At 52.0% G+C, this 14,071-nt stretch overlaps 1 protein-coding gene across 1 annotated transcript in view; it reads left to right on the forward strand.

The window, feature by feature from the left end:
* The first annotated feature begins 76 nt into the window (after positions 1 to 76).
* Positions 77 to 14,071, forward strand: part of LOC122215196 (fer-1-like protein 4) — a 33,511-nt gene continuing 19,516 nt past the window's right edge. The window contains exons 1-22 of the mRNA XM_042930306.1: positions 77 to 155; positions 418 to 473; positions 840 to 928; positions 1,029 to 1,128; positions 2,264 to 2,355; positions 2,551 to 2,592; positions 2,889 to 3,053; positions 3,558 to 3,618; positions 3,745 to 3,876; positions 4,139 to 4,201; positions 4,282 to 4,366; positions 4,578 to 4,737; positions 4,864 to 5,047; positions 5,125 to 5,311; positions 5,918 to 6,276; positions 6,588 to 6,696; positions 6,888 to 7,062; positions 7,201 to 7,321; positions 7,747 to 7,847; positions 12,406 to 12,493; positions 12,567 to 12,683; positions 13,047 to 13,199. Of these exons, the coding sequence (XP_042786240.1) occupies positions 77 to 155; positions 418 to 473; positions 840 to 928; positions 1,029 to 1,128; positions 2,264 to 2,355; positions 2,551 to 2,592; positions 2,889 to 3,053; positions 3,558 to 3,618; positions 3,745 to 3,876; positions 4,139 to 4,201; positions 4,282 to 4,366; positions 4,578 to 4,737; positions 4,864 to 5,047; positions 5,125 to 5,311; positions 5,918 to 6,276; positions 6,588 to 6,696; positions 6,888 to 7,062; positions 7,201 to 7,321; positions 7,747 to 7,847; positions 12,406 to 12,493; positions 12,567 to 12,683; positions 13,047 to 13,199 (2,718 nt within the window). The remainder of the gene's footprint in view (positions 156 to 417; positions 474 to 839; positions 929 to 1,028; positions 1,129 to 2,263; positions 2,356 to 2,550; positions 2,593 to 2,888; positions 3,054 to 3,557; positions 3,619 to 3,744; positions 3,877 to 4,138; positions 4,202 to 4,281; positions 4,367 to 4,577; positions 4,738 to 4,863; positions 5,048 to 5,124; positions 5,312 to 5,917; positions 6,277 to 6,587; positions 6,697 to 6,887; positions 7,063 to 7,200; positions 7,322 to 7,746; positions 7,848 to 12,405; positions 12,494 to 12,566; positions 12,684 to 13,046; positions 13,200 to 14,071) is intronic.

The raw sequence follows: 14,071 nt of genomic DNA on the forward strand, positions 1-14,071 counted from the left end.
TCAGAGGTGATTCAGGTGAACAGGCAGGTTGGCAGGAGGGCAGACGGGCAGAGGGAGAGCCAGTGGCCCTGGGACAATGGCTCTGATTGTGCGTGTGCGGCGACTGATGGGGCTGCCAGGCAGCCATGACCGACAAGTGAGGCTCAGCTTTCGGGGTGAGGCTTGTAGGGGTGCTCTAAGGATTTTTGCAACTGGAGGGTTCCCATTCCTCCTCCTTAGGTCCCCCAATCCAGTGCCTAGGCATCTCTCCAGCCTGTCTCTTCTCTCCTCTAGCCCATTTCTCTGCCTCTCTCCCCTCCATCTACTACCTTTCTCCATGGGTAAGCCCAGCCCAGCGGGACTGGACCCTGTGCTGGGTGTGTATGTGTGTGATTTGTGGGAAGGGGCTGATAACTGACTAGTTTTGATTCTGAGCAGGCTTCACCCAGAAAACAAGGAAAATTCACTGTGGTCAAGAAGCAGATATTGGTGAGGTGAGTGGGGTTGGGTCCTGGATAGGGAGACATTGATCTGTGCTCATGTAAGTCCCTCCTCAGATGAGTTGGGGGGCATATTCCTGGTTTTGGGGGGCTGTGCTCTCAGGAAGTGGGGTTAGTCTCTCAGGCTTGAGAAGCCAAGACTGGGGGGATTAGTTCTTTATTGGTAGTTACCCTCAGATCAGCCCTAGTTTGCAGTCAATCCTGTGTTGGGGGGAGGGGTTGTTCCAGGTTTGGGACATTGGTCATCAAGTAAGCTCCAACTTTGGAGGGCTGGATCCTATCTCCTGGCTAGGATAGGCTCTGGATTGGGGGTCAGGGTAAGTCCAGCATTGTGTGTCACAAGATTCCTCTTATCTCCAGCTGTTCCACTGGCCACACTACGGGGCTCCGCTGGCTGCGGAATGTCTGTCTGTGCAGGTGGTTAACTGCAGCCGTGTGTTCAGCCCCAGGTGAGTAGGCCTGGGGAAGCCAAGGATGCAGGTGGGGCTGGACATAGTAAGAGGGGATATTCCCCTAGGTCATTCTTTTACCCCCATGCCACATCCCCAGGTCTCTGGGGACCCTGGTGATCTCCCTGCAGCAGCTACAGCATACTGGGCATTTGGTGCTACGGGAGGCCCTAGTGGATGAGAATCTGCGGGTATCCCCGGTGAGTCTCACCAGTCCTCAGCCTGCCACCCTCAAGCTTGAGTGTCCTTCTAGATAGAGAGTTCCATTTTTCAGAGAGGAAAACCCAGATCCAGACAGGAGTGGTAACAATGCCTCCCAGCCAGGGCTCCTTTCATTGTAGCCCCTGCCTTAGTCCCACATGGGCCAAGAGCCATTCTGTGCTGCTCCCTACCCGGTATAGACTCCGTTCTTGTGGGAGGCAGAGATGAACCTGACTGAATTTTCCTAGTGTTTCATGGAGGGTCATCTAACCTGGTAGGAATGGACCTGGGTTCAAATCTCAGATCCACCATTTCCCTACTGATAACCTGAACAAGCTATTTAGCTTCACCAAACTGTTTCCTCATTTACCTTATATGGAGTCATAGGAAATGTTGAACTTTTCAATCAGTCTGTTGTTTGTTGAGCTCTGATTATAAGCTGTGCCGTGTGTGTTGTGTTGGGCAATAAGGATTGAATGGTGAGCAAAACCAGATAAGGATTTGCCCTCTTAGAGTTCTGTATCTAAAGAGAGAGGCAAATATTAAACAAATATTCACACAAATAAATGCAAAATTGTCACAGATGTGTGTTACAAAAGAGCTGGTAGGACCCTGGGAAAGGGTATAACCAAGGGATGTAACCTATATGGGGGTCAGCAAAAATTCCCTGAGGAAGTACTGGTTGAACTTGAAATGGAAGGATGACAGGAGTTAACTAAGTGGGAGCAGAGAAGGTTTCAGGCAGAAGAACTGGCATATGCAAAATCCCAGTGCTCTGAGAGAGCATAACTGGGGTGCAGGGCAGGAGCAGACCCCATATTAGATAGGACTGGAAGGGTTGGCAGGAGTCAGACCATGCAGAGCTATGAGGGCCACAGTAATGAATTTCCAAGAGCAACGAGAGAATTTTGGAGTCATGTTTGGCCTCTTCAAGAGGTAACTTGCTCATGCTAAGTTTTTCATAGGTTGTAGTTAGTCAATATTATTAATGACCAGAGAGGAACCACAAAGTCACCACGGATGCAGGCCAGGAGGGTCTCTGTTTATAGGTGGAGTAAAAGGCATTGTCCTTGGACTTCTCTTAGCCCGAGACAGTTCGGGGGGCTCTAGGGCACATTGTGTGTCTGTTTTCAGATCCAGGTGGAACTTGACCTGAAGTATCAGCCCCCAGAGGGTGCAGCTGGAGCCTGGGCAGAGGAGGACTTTGGAGCATCCATCCGGGACAGGTACCCCACCTCTTGCCCCCTGCAATCTAAGCAAGGCCTGATTGTCCCAGCCCAGGTAGGCCTTGGGAAGGCAGAAGTGGTACCTAATTCCTCTCTGGATCTGCTGGATGTGGTGACCCTTGGCCCTGTGCTGCCTGGGTTGCAGCTCTGTAGTCAAGGCTGGCCCCTCACTCCTTTCATTTATCCTCCTTCTAGCTCAGAGCTGATCATCCCCAACGTGGGCTTCCAGGAGCTGGAGTAAGTATGTGGGGATGGTCTGGGGTTACCAAGTCAGTCTTGGTTGGGATTTAGGAGTCAGTGATATGGGGTCAGTCCCACCGTCTGGGATCAGTATTGGATCAATTCCAGGGTGAGAAGTCAGTCCTAGAATCAGGGGTCAATTCCGGAATTAGGGATCCCAGATTAGGGGTCAGTCCTGGAAATAGTGGGGTCAGCCTAAGGGTCAGAGGTCAGTCCTAGGGTCAGGGAAATCAAGGGTGCCCAGAGATGAGGGACAGGTTCCAGACATGTCCCTTGAAGGCCTTTCCTATCAGGCCTGGGGAGGCCCGGCTGGAGCGGCAGGCAGTGGCATTGGGCCACAGGCTAGTTCGAGGCCTAGCTCAGCAGGACAATGAAGATGGTGAGCTGGAGCTGGAGCTGGAGCTGGAGGATGAGCCTGATGTGGAGCTTTCTGGAGTTGTGTTCAGCCACCTCAGGAGGTAACTTGTACCCACACCTGCTCCCATACCCACCAGTGTGTCAACCTCAGGCGCTTATTCGTGTAGGCCCATGCTCATCCACACTCACAAACAGCCCCAGGGTATGGGTGAGGAGTGGATGTCCTGGAGTTAAGGCATAGACACTGCCACATTCACACACACAGTTACACTGGCACACATAGGAGCTTCTGGAGCCCATGTAGGGGATGAAAGCTTGAGGAGGGTAGGGAATTTTGTCTCTTTTGTTCACTGCAGTGTCCCAGGACCTAGAATAGTGTTTGTTGGTACATAGTAGGTGCCCAACAAATCTTTGTTGAATGAATGAATGGTTTCAGGGCTCCAGGAATGAGTCACATTCTGGGTGTAGGGTTGAGATGGATGCAAGACAGACTGGAAGGATTCAGAATCCAGAAGAGAGGAGATCTTATCCCTAGCACTGAGCAAAAGTACGTAGGTGATAGGGGAGAGGAAGTGAAGTGAGAGCTTACCTTGTACTTCTGGCAGTCGCACCCGGGGCCTGGCTCGAGGGGATCCTTTCCAGATGTCCAGAGCTCAGGACTTCCAGGTACCACTCTTCCTCTAGACCCTAGCCGTTGGTGAATACCACTCACTCTCCACACACGTGGTTCCCCCGCCCTCCTCCTTACTTGGCAGGGATGGCTTCCTTTTCTCCTCCTTCTGCACCCTTCAGGTAGGGGTTACAGTGCTGGAGGCCCAGAAGCTGGTTGGAGTCAACATTAACCCCTATGTGGCAGTGCGTGTGGGGGACCAGCGCCGAGTGACCGCCACGCAACGCGGGACTAATTGCCCCTTCTACAACGAGGTGTGTGCGACCAAGGAAGAATGGGGCTTGACAAGAGAATGGGAAAGACCCAGCATGTACCCAGTCCGCGGAGGGGACGCGGCCTAGGTGGAATTGAGCAAGTGCCTGCGGTCAAGAGGGGCTTGATGAAGGAGAGGGTACAAAGAGGCGCCAGCAGGGGAAGGAGGGCGTTCTTTTTGCAAGAGGCAGGGGCCAGCTGGCGTGAACCCTTCGCATATAACCAATGTTCTTTCGCCTCTCTTGTTTCCCCACTTCAACCTAGTACTTCTTGTTCGAATTTCATGAGACCCGGCTTCACCTCCAAGACTTACTGCTGGAGATCACGGTAAGGCGGGTAGGGATGAGGGGTTTCCGTCAGAGAACGGAGGATACCGAAGCTCCAAAACTAACACCATTTTCCCCCAGGCTTTCCATTCGCAGGCCCTCCCCTTTATGGCCTCCCAGATAGGCACCTTCAGGATGGACCTGGGCATTATCTTCGACCAGCCAGGTAGCGAACCCTCTCCTGCTTTAGACTCATCTGCACCAAGGGGAACTGACCCTCCGGACACTGATCCCTAGATACTAACTTCGGAGAGAGAAGCCTCTTGGGAAGGTGGACTTCCATGTACTGCCTCTCCTCCCTACCGAGTCCGACACGAATGCGGGTCAGTGCAGCCCGCCGGTCTCCTCTGACCCGTGGCCTGCCCCTCCGCCCCCAGATGGCCACTTCTACCAGAAATGGGCTCCGCTGCACGACCCTCGGGACACCCGTGCTGGGACCAAAGGCTTCGTCAAAGTCACTTTGTCCGTGCGGGCGCGCGGGGACCTGCCTCCTCCGCTACCAGCCCCGGGCCCAGGTCACAGTTCCGACATCGAGAAGTGAGCTGGGGTGAGGGTGGGGGTAAGAATAAGACCGGGCGTGGCCTCCGGGACGCCGTAGGGGGGGGGGGGGTGGTGAAGCCGGACACCGCGGCGTTCCGCGGCCTCAGCGCCCCACTCCCTTAGGAACCTGCTCCTGCCACGCGGGGTGCCGGCCGCGAGGCCGTGGGCGCGGCTGCGCGTGCGCGTGTACCGGGCCGAGGGGCTGCCCGCGCTGCGCCCGGGGCTGCTAGGCAGTCTGGCCCGCGCCCTGCAGGACCAGCGCGTCCTCATGGACCCGTACGTGCGGGTGTCTTTCCTGGGGCAGCAGGTAAGTCCCTCCCGTCCCCACTCGGCCGAGGCGCGGGCCCCGGTGCCGTGCTGACCCCACTCCGCCGCGGCCCCCAGGGCGAGACGTCTGTGCGCGGCGAGGCGGCGGCGCCCGAGTGGAACGAGCAGCTGAGCTTCGTGGAGCTCTTCCCGCCGCTGACGCGCGGCCTCCGTCTGCAGCTGCGGGACGACGCACCCTTGGTCGATATGGCCGTCGCCACGCACGTGCTAGACCTGAGGCAGATCTCACACCCGGGCCGCACGGGTGAGCGCCTGCGGCCAGCGTTTGCTGCCTCCGCCTGGTCCTGCCCGCCCTGGGTCCCTCCCCTGGCCGCAAACTCCAGCCCTGCTATCCCGCTCCGCCCCTCCACCCAGCACCAAGCCGTCCCCGCCCTTCGGGGCCTCACCTGTGGTCCCCAGACTACAAACCCCACTCTCGGTTTGCCTCTGTTGACAAAAACCTAAGGACAGCCGCATATCCAGTAGCCGCGCCAGCTGTGCTCTCCCTGAAGATTTGCACGCAGAGAAAATAAACCCACTCACATCTTGCGTTCACCCCGCCCCTCACGGGATCACCTATAGCTCCGCCCCAATCGTGACTCCACCCCCAGAACTCGGGCTTCCGCAGTAGAGCTACGGGTTGTTTGTCTCAAGGGCCTTTGGGAGCTGGGGTAGATTAGATGTGCTCTCGGGTTTTGGTCCGTAGCTGTCGGTCCGCAGCTGTTCTCAGACTTCCCTCTCAGAGCTGCCAAAGCCCAATCCGACTCCCTGCCCCCTTGGACTTGCAGGAGATAAGAGTATGCTGCATAGACTGACCTAGTACCCATCTGCCCCGTGCTTTCCTCCAAAACGCTGTTCTTGTCCCCCACAGCGGGGTTTAACCCCACTTTCGGCCCGGCATGGGTGCCTCTCTATGGCTCTCCCCCCAGTGGGGGACTCCGGGATGGTCTTCAAAGTCTCAATGAAGGACTTGGCCAAGGCATTTGGTTCCGCGGCCGCCTGCTGGTTGCTGTGTCCATGGAAGTATCGGAAGGGAGAGCTGAACCTGAGCCTCCCCAGGCCCCACGGGGACCCAGATTGTCCAGGCTCATGAGAAAGAAGAAGAAAGCCAGGGGGGGCCAGACCCCAACCGGGATCCCACAGCACCTGGATGCCAGTCCCAGTGGTGATGGTCCTGAGATTCCTGGTGCCATGGAGGTGGAGGTGGAGGACTTGCTGCCTCTGCCAGAGGTGGGAGCTGGGGTTTTAGCAAAGGGAGGGGGTCACTCTCAGCTCTGGAGTAACTGGCTCCCTGGCGTTAAACACAGGGGTGGAGTCTGAATTTCTGGGCCTGGATAAAGAATGCAATGTGTGTATACATGTGCTCTTGTGCATATACATATGTGGGGGGGGGGTGGGGGCTGAGCACTGAGAGGTAGGATACTTGTAGTGGTATTTCTAGGTCTTGGTTGCAGTCTTTCTATCAGCATTGTGGCCAAGCAAAGTTCGGATTGCAACCTGGGTGGGTGGGGGCTGACTGCCGTCTGACCCTCCTTCCTCAGAATGCCCTGGCGCCCTTGCAAGATTTCCTGCTCTTCGGTGTGCTTTTTGAGGCCACCATGATTGACCCTGCCTTGGCCTCCCAGCCCATCAGCTTTGAGATATCTATCGGTGTGTGGCCTAGCTGAACCCCTGAGGGTCATGGGTTTAAGGGTGGGGATTCTTGTTCCAGACTTAGGCCCCTGGAAGGGAAATTGACCTTCAGTAAGGGGTGGGCTCTGGCTTTTATTGAGGCAGAGTTAGTTTGAAGGAGGGGTCAGACCCTAAGCTGGGTTCCCCCTGACCCTTGCTGCTCTGGGCAGGTCGTGCAGGCCGCCTGGAGGAGCAATTGGGCCCAAGGGCCAGGGCTGGGGAGGGAGCGGAGGGCAAGGCCGAGGAGGCACAGCCTCTGCTGGAGACGGAAATGGGAGCCGGGCTAGTGTTGGAGGAGGAGCTAGGGACCCCTGCTCAGCGGCCTGAGCCCATGGATGGCAATGGGTGAGTACTCCTGGTGTCTGGAAGGAGGGTGTTGGGAGATCTTCAGTGGCCCAGGACTGCCCCTCGCAGCCTCTGCTCTTCTACCCTCCCCACCCCCCCTCCCCCCCTCCCCCCCCCACCCCCACCCCTCTGGTACAGGCCGTATTTCTGCTTGCCCCTGCGTCACCGAAAGCCATGTGTGCACGTGTGGAGCCGCTGGGAAGATCACACGTGGCGCCTGCAGAGCACTAACTGTGTGCAGAAAGTGGCCGAGAGGCTGGTGAGAGCGAGGCGGGTGCCCACAGGGAGAGGCTGGGATGTCGGGAAGACTGTGGCCTTTGAAAGGAGCTCTGGAGCGAGGCTAATAGGTAGAGCACCTGGGAGCCAGCATGCCCTAGGTGCAGGGCTAAAGAGCCAAAGAGCTCCAGTGGAACAGAGGAGACCAGAAATTGTGGGAAGACAGGGCTTCAGAATTGATACACCCAGAAAGGGGCCAGGTGAAGGCCATGGGTAGAGCTACTGGGGGCCCAGCCCCACTGCCGTGGAGCTGGTAGAGAAAAAAATGGAACCATGACCTGGATGGAGGTGAAGAAGCCCTGGGCATGGAAGTGCGGCAGTGAGTGGGAGAGGCTCTGGAGTGGGGATGTGGTCTAAAAGAGGGAGTCTGCAACCCTTTGACTCTGACCCTCTGGCCCTGTCGCGCAGGACCAGGGGCTGCAGGAGGTTGAGACTCTGCAGCGCAGGCCGGGGCCTGTTGCCTGCACACGGCTCAAGCAGGCGCTGGAAGAGTTGGTGGCAGGGAGCAGGTGAGCTGGGAGCCTCAGCCTCACTGCTGCGGGGCTTCGCGTCAAACTCCAGGGTGAGGGAAACTCGTGGTGGCTGTTTGGAGCCAGGGTGGCTGGAGGCTGCATTTGCTCCGCTCTTCACAGGAGAATAAGGAGATGACGATCCCCATCAAGGGAGCGTCATAGAAACTATTGGGGGTTAGGCCACTCCCCTCCAGTAAACTCCCTTCCAGCTAATCTCCCCCGCTACTTCATGGAGAACATAGAAGCTTCACCTTCCTCCAGCAAGTCTACCACCTTGCCAGCTTCTGCACCCATCTGCTCACCTTCCCTCTTGCTATAGTGGAGGAAGGGTCCCTGCTTCCACAGTCATGGCTGTGATCTTGATTTCATCTCTCATCTACGGAGGAACTAGCTCTGCAATTGTCCACTTTCTCTCCTGCAGCATCAACTGGTCCCTAGTTACCAGGTCATTACTGTAACCATGTAAACTTGTTCTAATGACTTCCATCTTTGACCTTCACTGCCCTGAATTCCATAACATGCTCCCTGCTCCAAGTCTTTTTCTTCTTTCTTTCTTTCTTTCTTTCTTTCTTTCTTTCTTTCTTTCTTTCTTTCTTTCTTTCTCTTTCTCTCTTTCTCTCTTTCTCTCTTTCCTTCTTTCTTTCATGTTTATTTATTCTGAGAGAGAGAGAAAGAGAGAGAGAGAGAGCAAGAGATCATGCGAGTGCTCTGGGGAGGGGCAGAGAGAAAGGGAGAGAGAGAGAATTCCAAGTAGGCTCCATGCTGTCAGCACAGAGCCCCACGCAGGGCTTGATCCCACAAACTGTGAGATCATGACCTGAGCCGAAACCAAGAGTTGGATGCTTAACCGAGTCACCCAGGCACCCCATAAGTGTTTTTCTGATCCTCTTCTCAAAAGAGTTATTAATCCATTTATTCAATAATATTTATGGCACTTACTATGCCAGACACTGTTTTAGGTGCAGAAATAACAGTGAAAAAGCATTCTTTTTTTTTTTTAAGTTTATTTATTTATTTTGACAGAGACAGAGCAAGCAAAGGAGGGGCAGAGAAAGTGGGGGAGAATCCCAAGCAGGCTCCACGCTGTCAGCACAGAGCCCAATGCGGGGCTCAAATAACAAACTGTGAGATCATGACCTGATCTGAAACCAAGAGCCAGATGCTTAATTGACTGAGCTCCCAGGTGCCCAGTGAAAAAGCATTCTTGCCCACAAAAATTCCTGAAACTTATATTCTGGTGGGGGATAGTGTGGAGGTTGGATAGAAACAAGTAATAAACATATAAACAATAAAGAAGAAATATAAGAATTATGATAAGGATAGTGTTAGGGAGAAAATAAAGCTAGGAAATATTAGAGAGAGGTGTTGCAATTTTAGAAAGGGTGGCAAAGAGGGGCCACTATGAAGTTGATATGAAGAAGTTGAAGGAGCAAGCTGTATCTGTAAGGGTGTTCCAGACAGAAGGTATAGCATGTGCAAAGGCACTGTGGTGAAATATTCCTGGTGTGTTTGAGGAGGAGGAAGGGAACCGGTGTGACTCTAGCACAGTGAGGAGAGTAGATGAGGCTGCAGTGTGTGTGGGGAAAGGAAGATAATGGTGGGGAGAGGCATGTGGAAGCCTCAATCGCCATTGTAATGACTGTCCGTGGCTTCTTCTCTGATTTACTTGAAGAGCCACTGAAGGTTTTGAAAGGAGAAGGGAAGGGATATGGTCTGACTTATCCTTTAAAAAGGTCAGTGGGGAAGGGATGATATAAGAGAGGAAGCAAAGAGATTACTAAATAGAACATTGTAATAATCCAGGTGACCAATATTGATGAATCTAATTTAGGGTGGTTGCAGTGGACATAGAATGACATGAATGGATTCAAGAGCAATTTGGACTTTGAAGGTGACACCTCAGTACTTGTGAATAGAAGATATAGGGGATGAGGAAAAATGTACAGGAAGGAGCCATGAATGACCCTCAAGATCTTGGCTTGCACAACTGTGTAGATGGTGCTATTTACTGAGCTATGGAAAGCAAGAGAAGGAGGAGGTCTGATGGCAGCGAAGGGAATATCAGAAGCTCATTTTGGGGTATGTTAACTTTGAGATTTCTATTAGACTTATAAGCAGATGTGTCTGTTAGGCTGTTAGCTGTATGAGTTGAGGTGTGGGGAGACTTCTAGACTGGAAATGAAAAACTGGGAGCTGTAAATACATAGATGGAGCTGGATATGACTGTCTAGGAAGCAGAGAAAAGAGAAACTGAGGGGAGCCTGAGTGGCTCAGTCGGTTAAGCATCCAACTTTGGTTCAGGTCATGATTTCATGGTTCGTGGGTTCCAGCCCTGTGTTAGGCTCTGTGCTGACAGCTCAGAGCCTGGAGCCTGTTTCGGATTCTGTGTCTCCTTCTCTCTCTGCCCCTCCCCTGCTCGTTTTCTGTTTCCCTCTCTGTCTCTCAAAAATAAATAAACGTTAAAAAAATATATATTAAAAAAAAAGAGAGAGAGAAACCGAGGATCTGGAGAGCTCCAGCATGTGGAGGTCGGATGAGAGGAGGACTCAGGCAAGGGACTGCTTGTAAGTGGTCACTTTTCTGTCCCCATATTTCAGCCTCTCAGTGTGAGCAGATGCACTTGACCCCACACTCCTTCTTGAAAGACTCTGCTGTTGACTTCTATGCCCCTGGTTTTCCTTCTGCTTCCCTTGCTGTTCTTTCTCTTTCACTTGCTCCTTGTCTCTTCTTGACCTCTACATAGTCTAAAGGTTCATGTGATTATGTTCCAGCGCTTCATTCTAAAGCTCTTTTCTCTGTCTACATTCTCTACATTTGTTCCACAAGAGCTACCACCCTTAATCCAGTTTAATTCCTTGTTTGACTTTCTATATAGTGCCATTAAACTGTTTTTCTTTTCACTTTACTGAAATGATTTTATTACTGAAATTATCCTTTGGCAGGGAAATTTCAATGAAAGATTTGTCTGTGTCATATTTTGCTATGTATAGTTTTGGCCAGTATGGTTTTCTTTTTTGGCTATTATTCTACCAGATCCCATTTCCCTAAATCTCATCTTGTGGACCTAAATCTTATCAAGAAGATTTGATTCAGTTTTATTTTATGTTGCTTATTTCTACCCATAGAAGCCTTGGGGCAAAGAGCAATTACTAAGCCAAAAGTGTAACCTCTGGAAGCAGTATTAGATGAAAAATCCTTGGAGTCATTTATTTTCTATCTTTTTGAAAATTTGCATAATAAAAGCTTAAGAAATAACCATAGGTCATAAAGGGCCCAAAATATTATGTCTCAAAAATCATTTTAATTTACCCAGAAAATATTTTTTCAGCATCGATTAGGTGCCAGGGCCTGGGGGTACAAGTGGTAATCAAAATGAAGTCCCTGCCTTAGGGACTTTCTAATACTTTTTATTTTGAGACACAGATAAAGCAGAATATGAGAATGGAGAAAGTGGCAGGGGCTGTTTAGAAGGGATGACCAGGGAAGATCTGAGAGGAGGTAACATTTGAGTAGAGACCTGAATGAAGAAGGGAAGCGAGCCATGCGAAGATCTAGGGACCGAACATTCTAGCAGAGGGAGCAGCTAATACAAAGGCCTTGAGGTGGTGATGGGCTGGGTGTATTCACGGAGGAGCAGAAAGGCCAGTGTGATATTGATGGTTGGATTGTGCACGAGGGGAGAGGAATGTTTGATGAGGATAGGGGAGATAAAGGGAGCCTGATTATGTAGGGCTTTCTTAAAAATTCTGTTGTTTGAGATGAGAAACCTCTGGAGAGGAGTGAAATGGTCTGGAAAAGCATTGAAAATATCTCTCTGGATGCCATATTGAGAACATTCATGGGGAGAGTAGGGAAGGAGCATAGTAAGACCAGCTAGGAAGCTGCTGCAATAGTTCTAGGCTTGGACTAGGATGGTCCTGGAAAAGGAGAAAAGTGGTCAGATGCTGAACATATTTTGAAGATGGAGCCTGAACAATATGCTGGTGGATTGATGTGGAATAGGAATGAAAGAAAGAGTAGTGAAGGATGTCTCTGAAGCTTTAAAGTAAAACAGATTTTGGCAGGGGAGAGGTGTGTGTGGGGGCGGTAATTGGAAATTATGCACTTGGTATGGGCATGTAATGTTTGAGCTACCATTAGTTAATGTTGGGACTATAAAGCCCATCTGAGCCTTTAATGTTCATTGGAATCCCCCAGAACCAGCATGCAGATTCTAGCAGCAGGTCTGGGGCAGGGCGGAGATTCTGCATTTCTAACTAGGTGATACCACTGCTGTTGGTCCTGGGCCAGCTTTGAGTAGCCAGGGCAGTAGATAGTTACATAGTAGTGCCTTCTGGGGCTCCAAAGTGAGGCTGGCCTCTATGAAGTTGGGAGTGGTCCATGTACAGAAGCCATCCTTGGCTTAGGAAAGGGAGGTCTTTGAGAACATGACTGACAGGAGCTGTGAGGGAGTCTGGGAGGTGGTGGGAGGCCTGCTCTGAGGGAGGTGGTCCCCTAGGGGTCAGCGTTCCCTCCTCTGACTCCCACCTGCCATGCCCGCTCCTGCTCACTGCAGACAGTTTTGCCACGGTGCTGAGCGCAGGACAATGACCCGGCCCAATGCCCTGGATCGATGCCGAGGGAAACTGCTCGTGCACAGCCTGGTACGGTCTGGGGAAGTGGGATCAGGGGCACCTAGCTGGGGCCCTTCACTCATGTTTCTTCCTGCCCTTCCAGAACCTGTTGGCAAAGCAAGGACTGCGGCTTCTACGGGGTCTGAGGCAGGGCAACGTGCAAGAGAAGGTGGCCTTGTCCAAGAAGCTCTTGGCCAAACTGCGCTTCCTGGCCCAGGAGGTAACACCTGGCCACCTATTTCCCTACCCTGCATACCCTGGTGGTGATGGTTGCACAACACTGGTTGATGCACAACAATGTACTACTGAACTGTACACTTAAAAATGGTTGCAGAGGTAAGTTTTATGCAATGTGTATTTTACCACAATTAAAAAAAAACAGGAAAAAAAAAGAAGTCAGGTTGGACTTTGAGGTTGCCTGTGGGGCATCCAAGAGAGATATGTCTAGGAGGCAGGTGGCTATATGGATCTGGGGTTTAAGGGTATGTGTCAGGGCTAAGATGGATGCTTTGTCCATCGGACCAGTGGAAGCTGCAGCACAGGTGGTCTCAGCTCCATCCATGACCCAGTTCTCTGCCTGCAGCCCCAGCCACCCCTCCCAGATGTGCTAGTCTGGATGCTCAGTGGGCGGCGCCGAGTGGCCTGGGCCCGGATCCCTGCCCAGGATGTGCTGTTCTCTGTGGTTGAGGAGGAGCGAGGCCGGGACTGCGGGAAGATCCAGAGTCTGCTGCTCTCGGTGAGGGGTGTGGGTTGCTGGAGACTGGAGTGGGGTGAGGCTTCTAGGGTGGGGGCAGGGGGCATGAGGTGGAAGGCTGTGGTTCCCATCAGGGTGTCCCCAAACTCTTTGTTGTATTTAAAAACACTTAAAATTTTCTTATTTAAAACTTTTTTTCAATTAAAAAAATTTTAAGTTATAAAATGTCTTATTTTAATTTTTAAATTTTTTACATTTAATATTTACTTAAAGATTATTATTCTTTTTAAAAGTATATGTGAACTCTTTTCAATTATCCTAAAAGCCAAAAGGAGATTGTACCTTTACCTAGGTCCACTTTGATGTGAGAAAAACACCAAGTTTTGTCAGCTCTGGGCCTGCACTGGCCCTTTTGCTGACCAGGCTCTGATAGACCGTCAGGTGACCAGAATGGGAGAGTGATGAGTCTGTTCCTTATAAGTACAGCTGGTTTGGGGGCAAAATGCTTCTAATCAAGGTGTCCCTGGAATAGATGCCAGCAAAGGTCCCTAGTGCTAAGAAGCAGTGACTTTTGGGGTAGGGAACAGGGCATCTAAATGTGTTGGGGCTCAGAGGACAGAGGGGGTAAGCGTGGGGTGTGGCAGTGAAGAGCTTAGAGTGCATTTTGGGGGAATGGGGTTTGGTATAGGAAGTGACGGTGTTGGGGCCAGAGGACTAGGTTATGGGAGTGTTCAGGGTAATGGGTACTGGATAGACGGCATGGAGTGGGGTGTAGGGATAGGGTACAGGGAGTACTCTTTGGCTTCGGCACTGGGAAGTGGTCTAGTGATACAGAGAGTATGGGCACACCCTGGGGGTGCAGGGACAGGTCTAGGGGGGTGGTAAGAGGTGGGCCCTAACATGCCACCTCCCTG

The sequence above is a fragment of the Panthera leo genome, chromosome A3 (genome assembly GCF_018350215.1).
Source record: "Panthera leo isolate Ple1 chromosome A3, P.leo_Ple1_pat1.1, whole genome shotgun sequence".
Lineage (NCBI taxonomy): Eukaryota > Metazoa > Chordata > Mammalia > Carnivora > Felidae > Panthera > Panthera leo.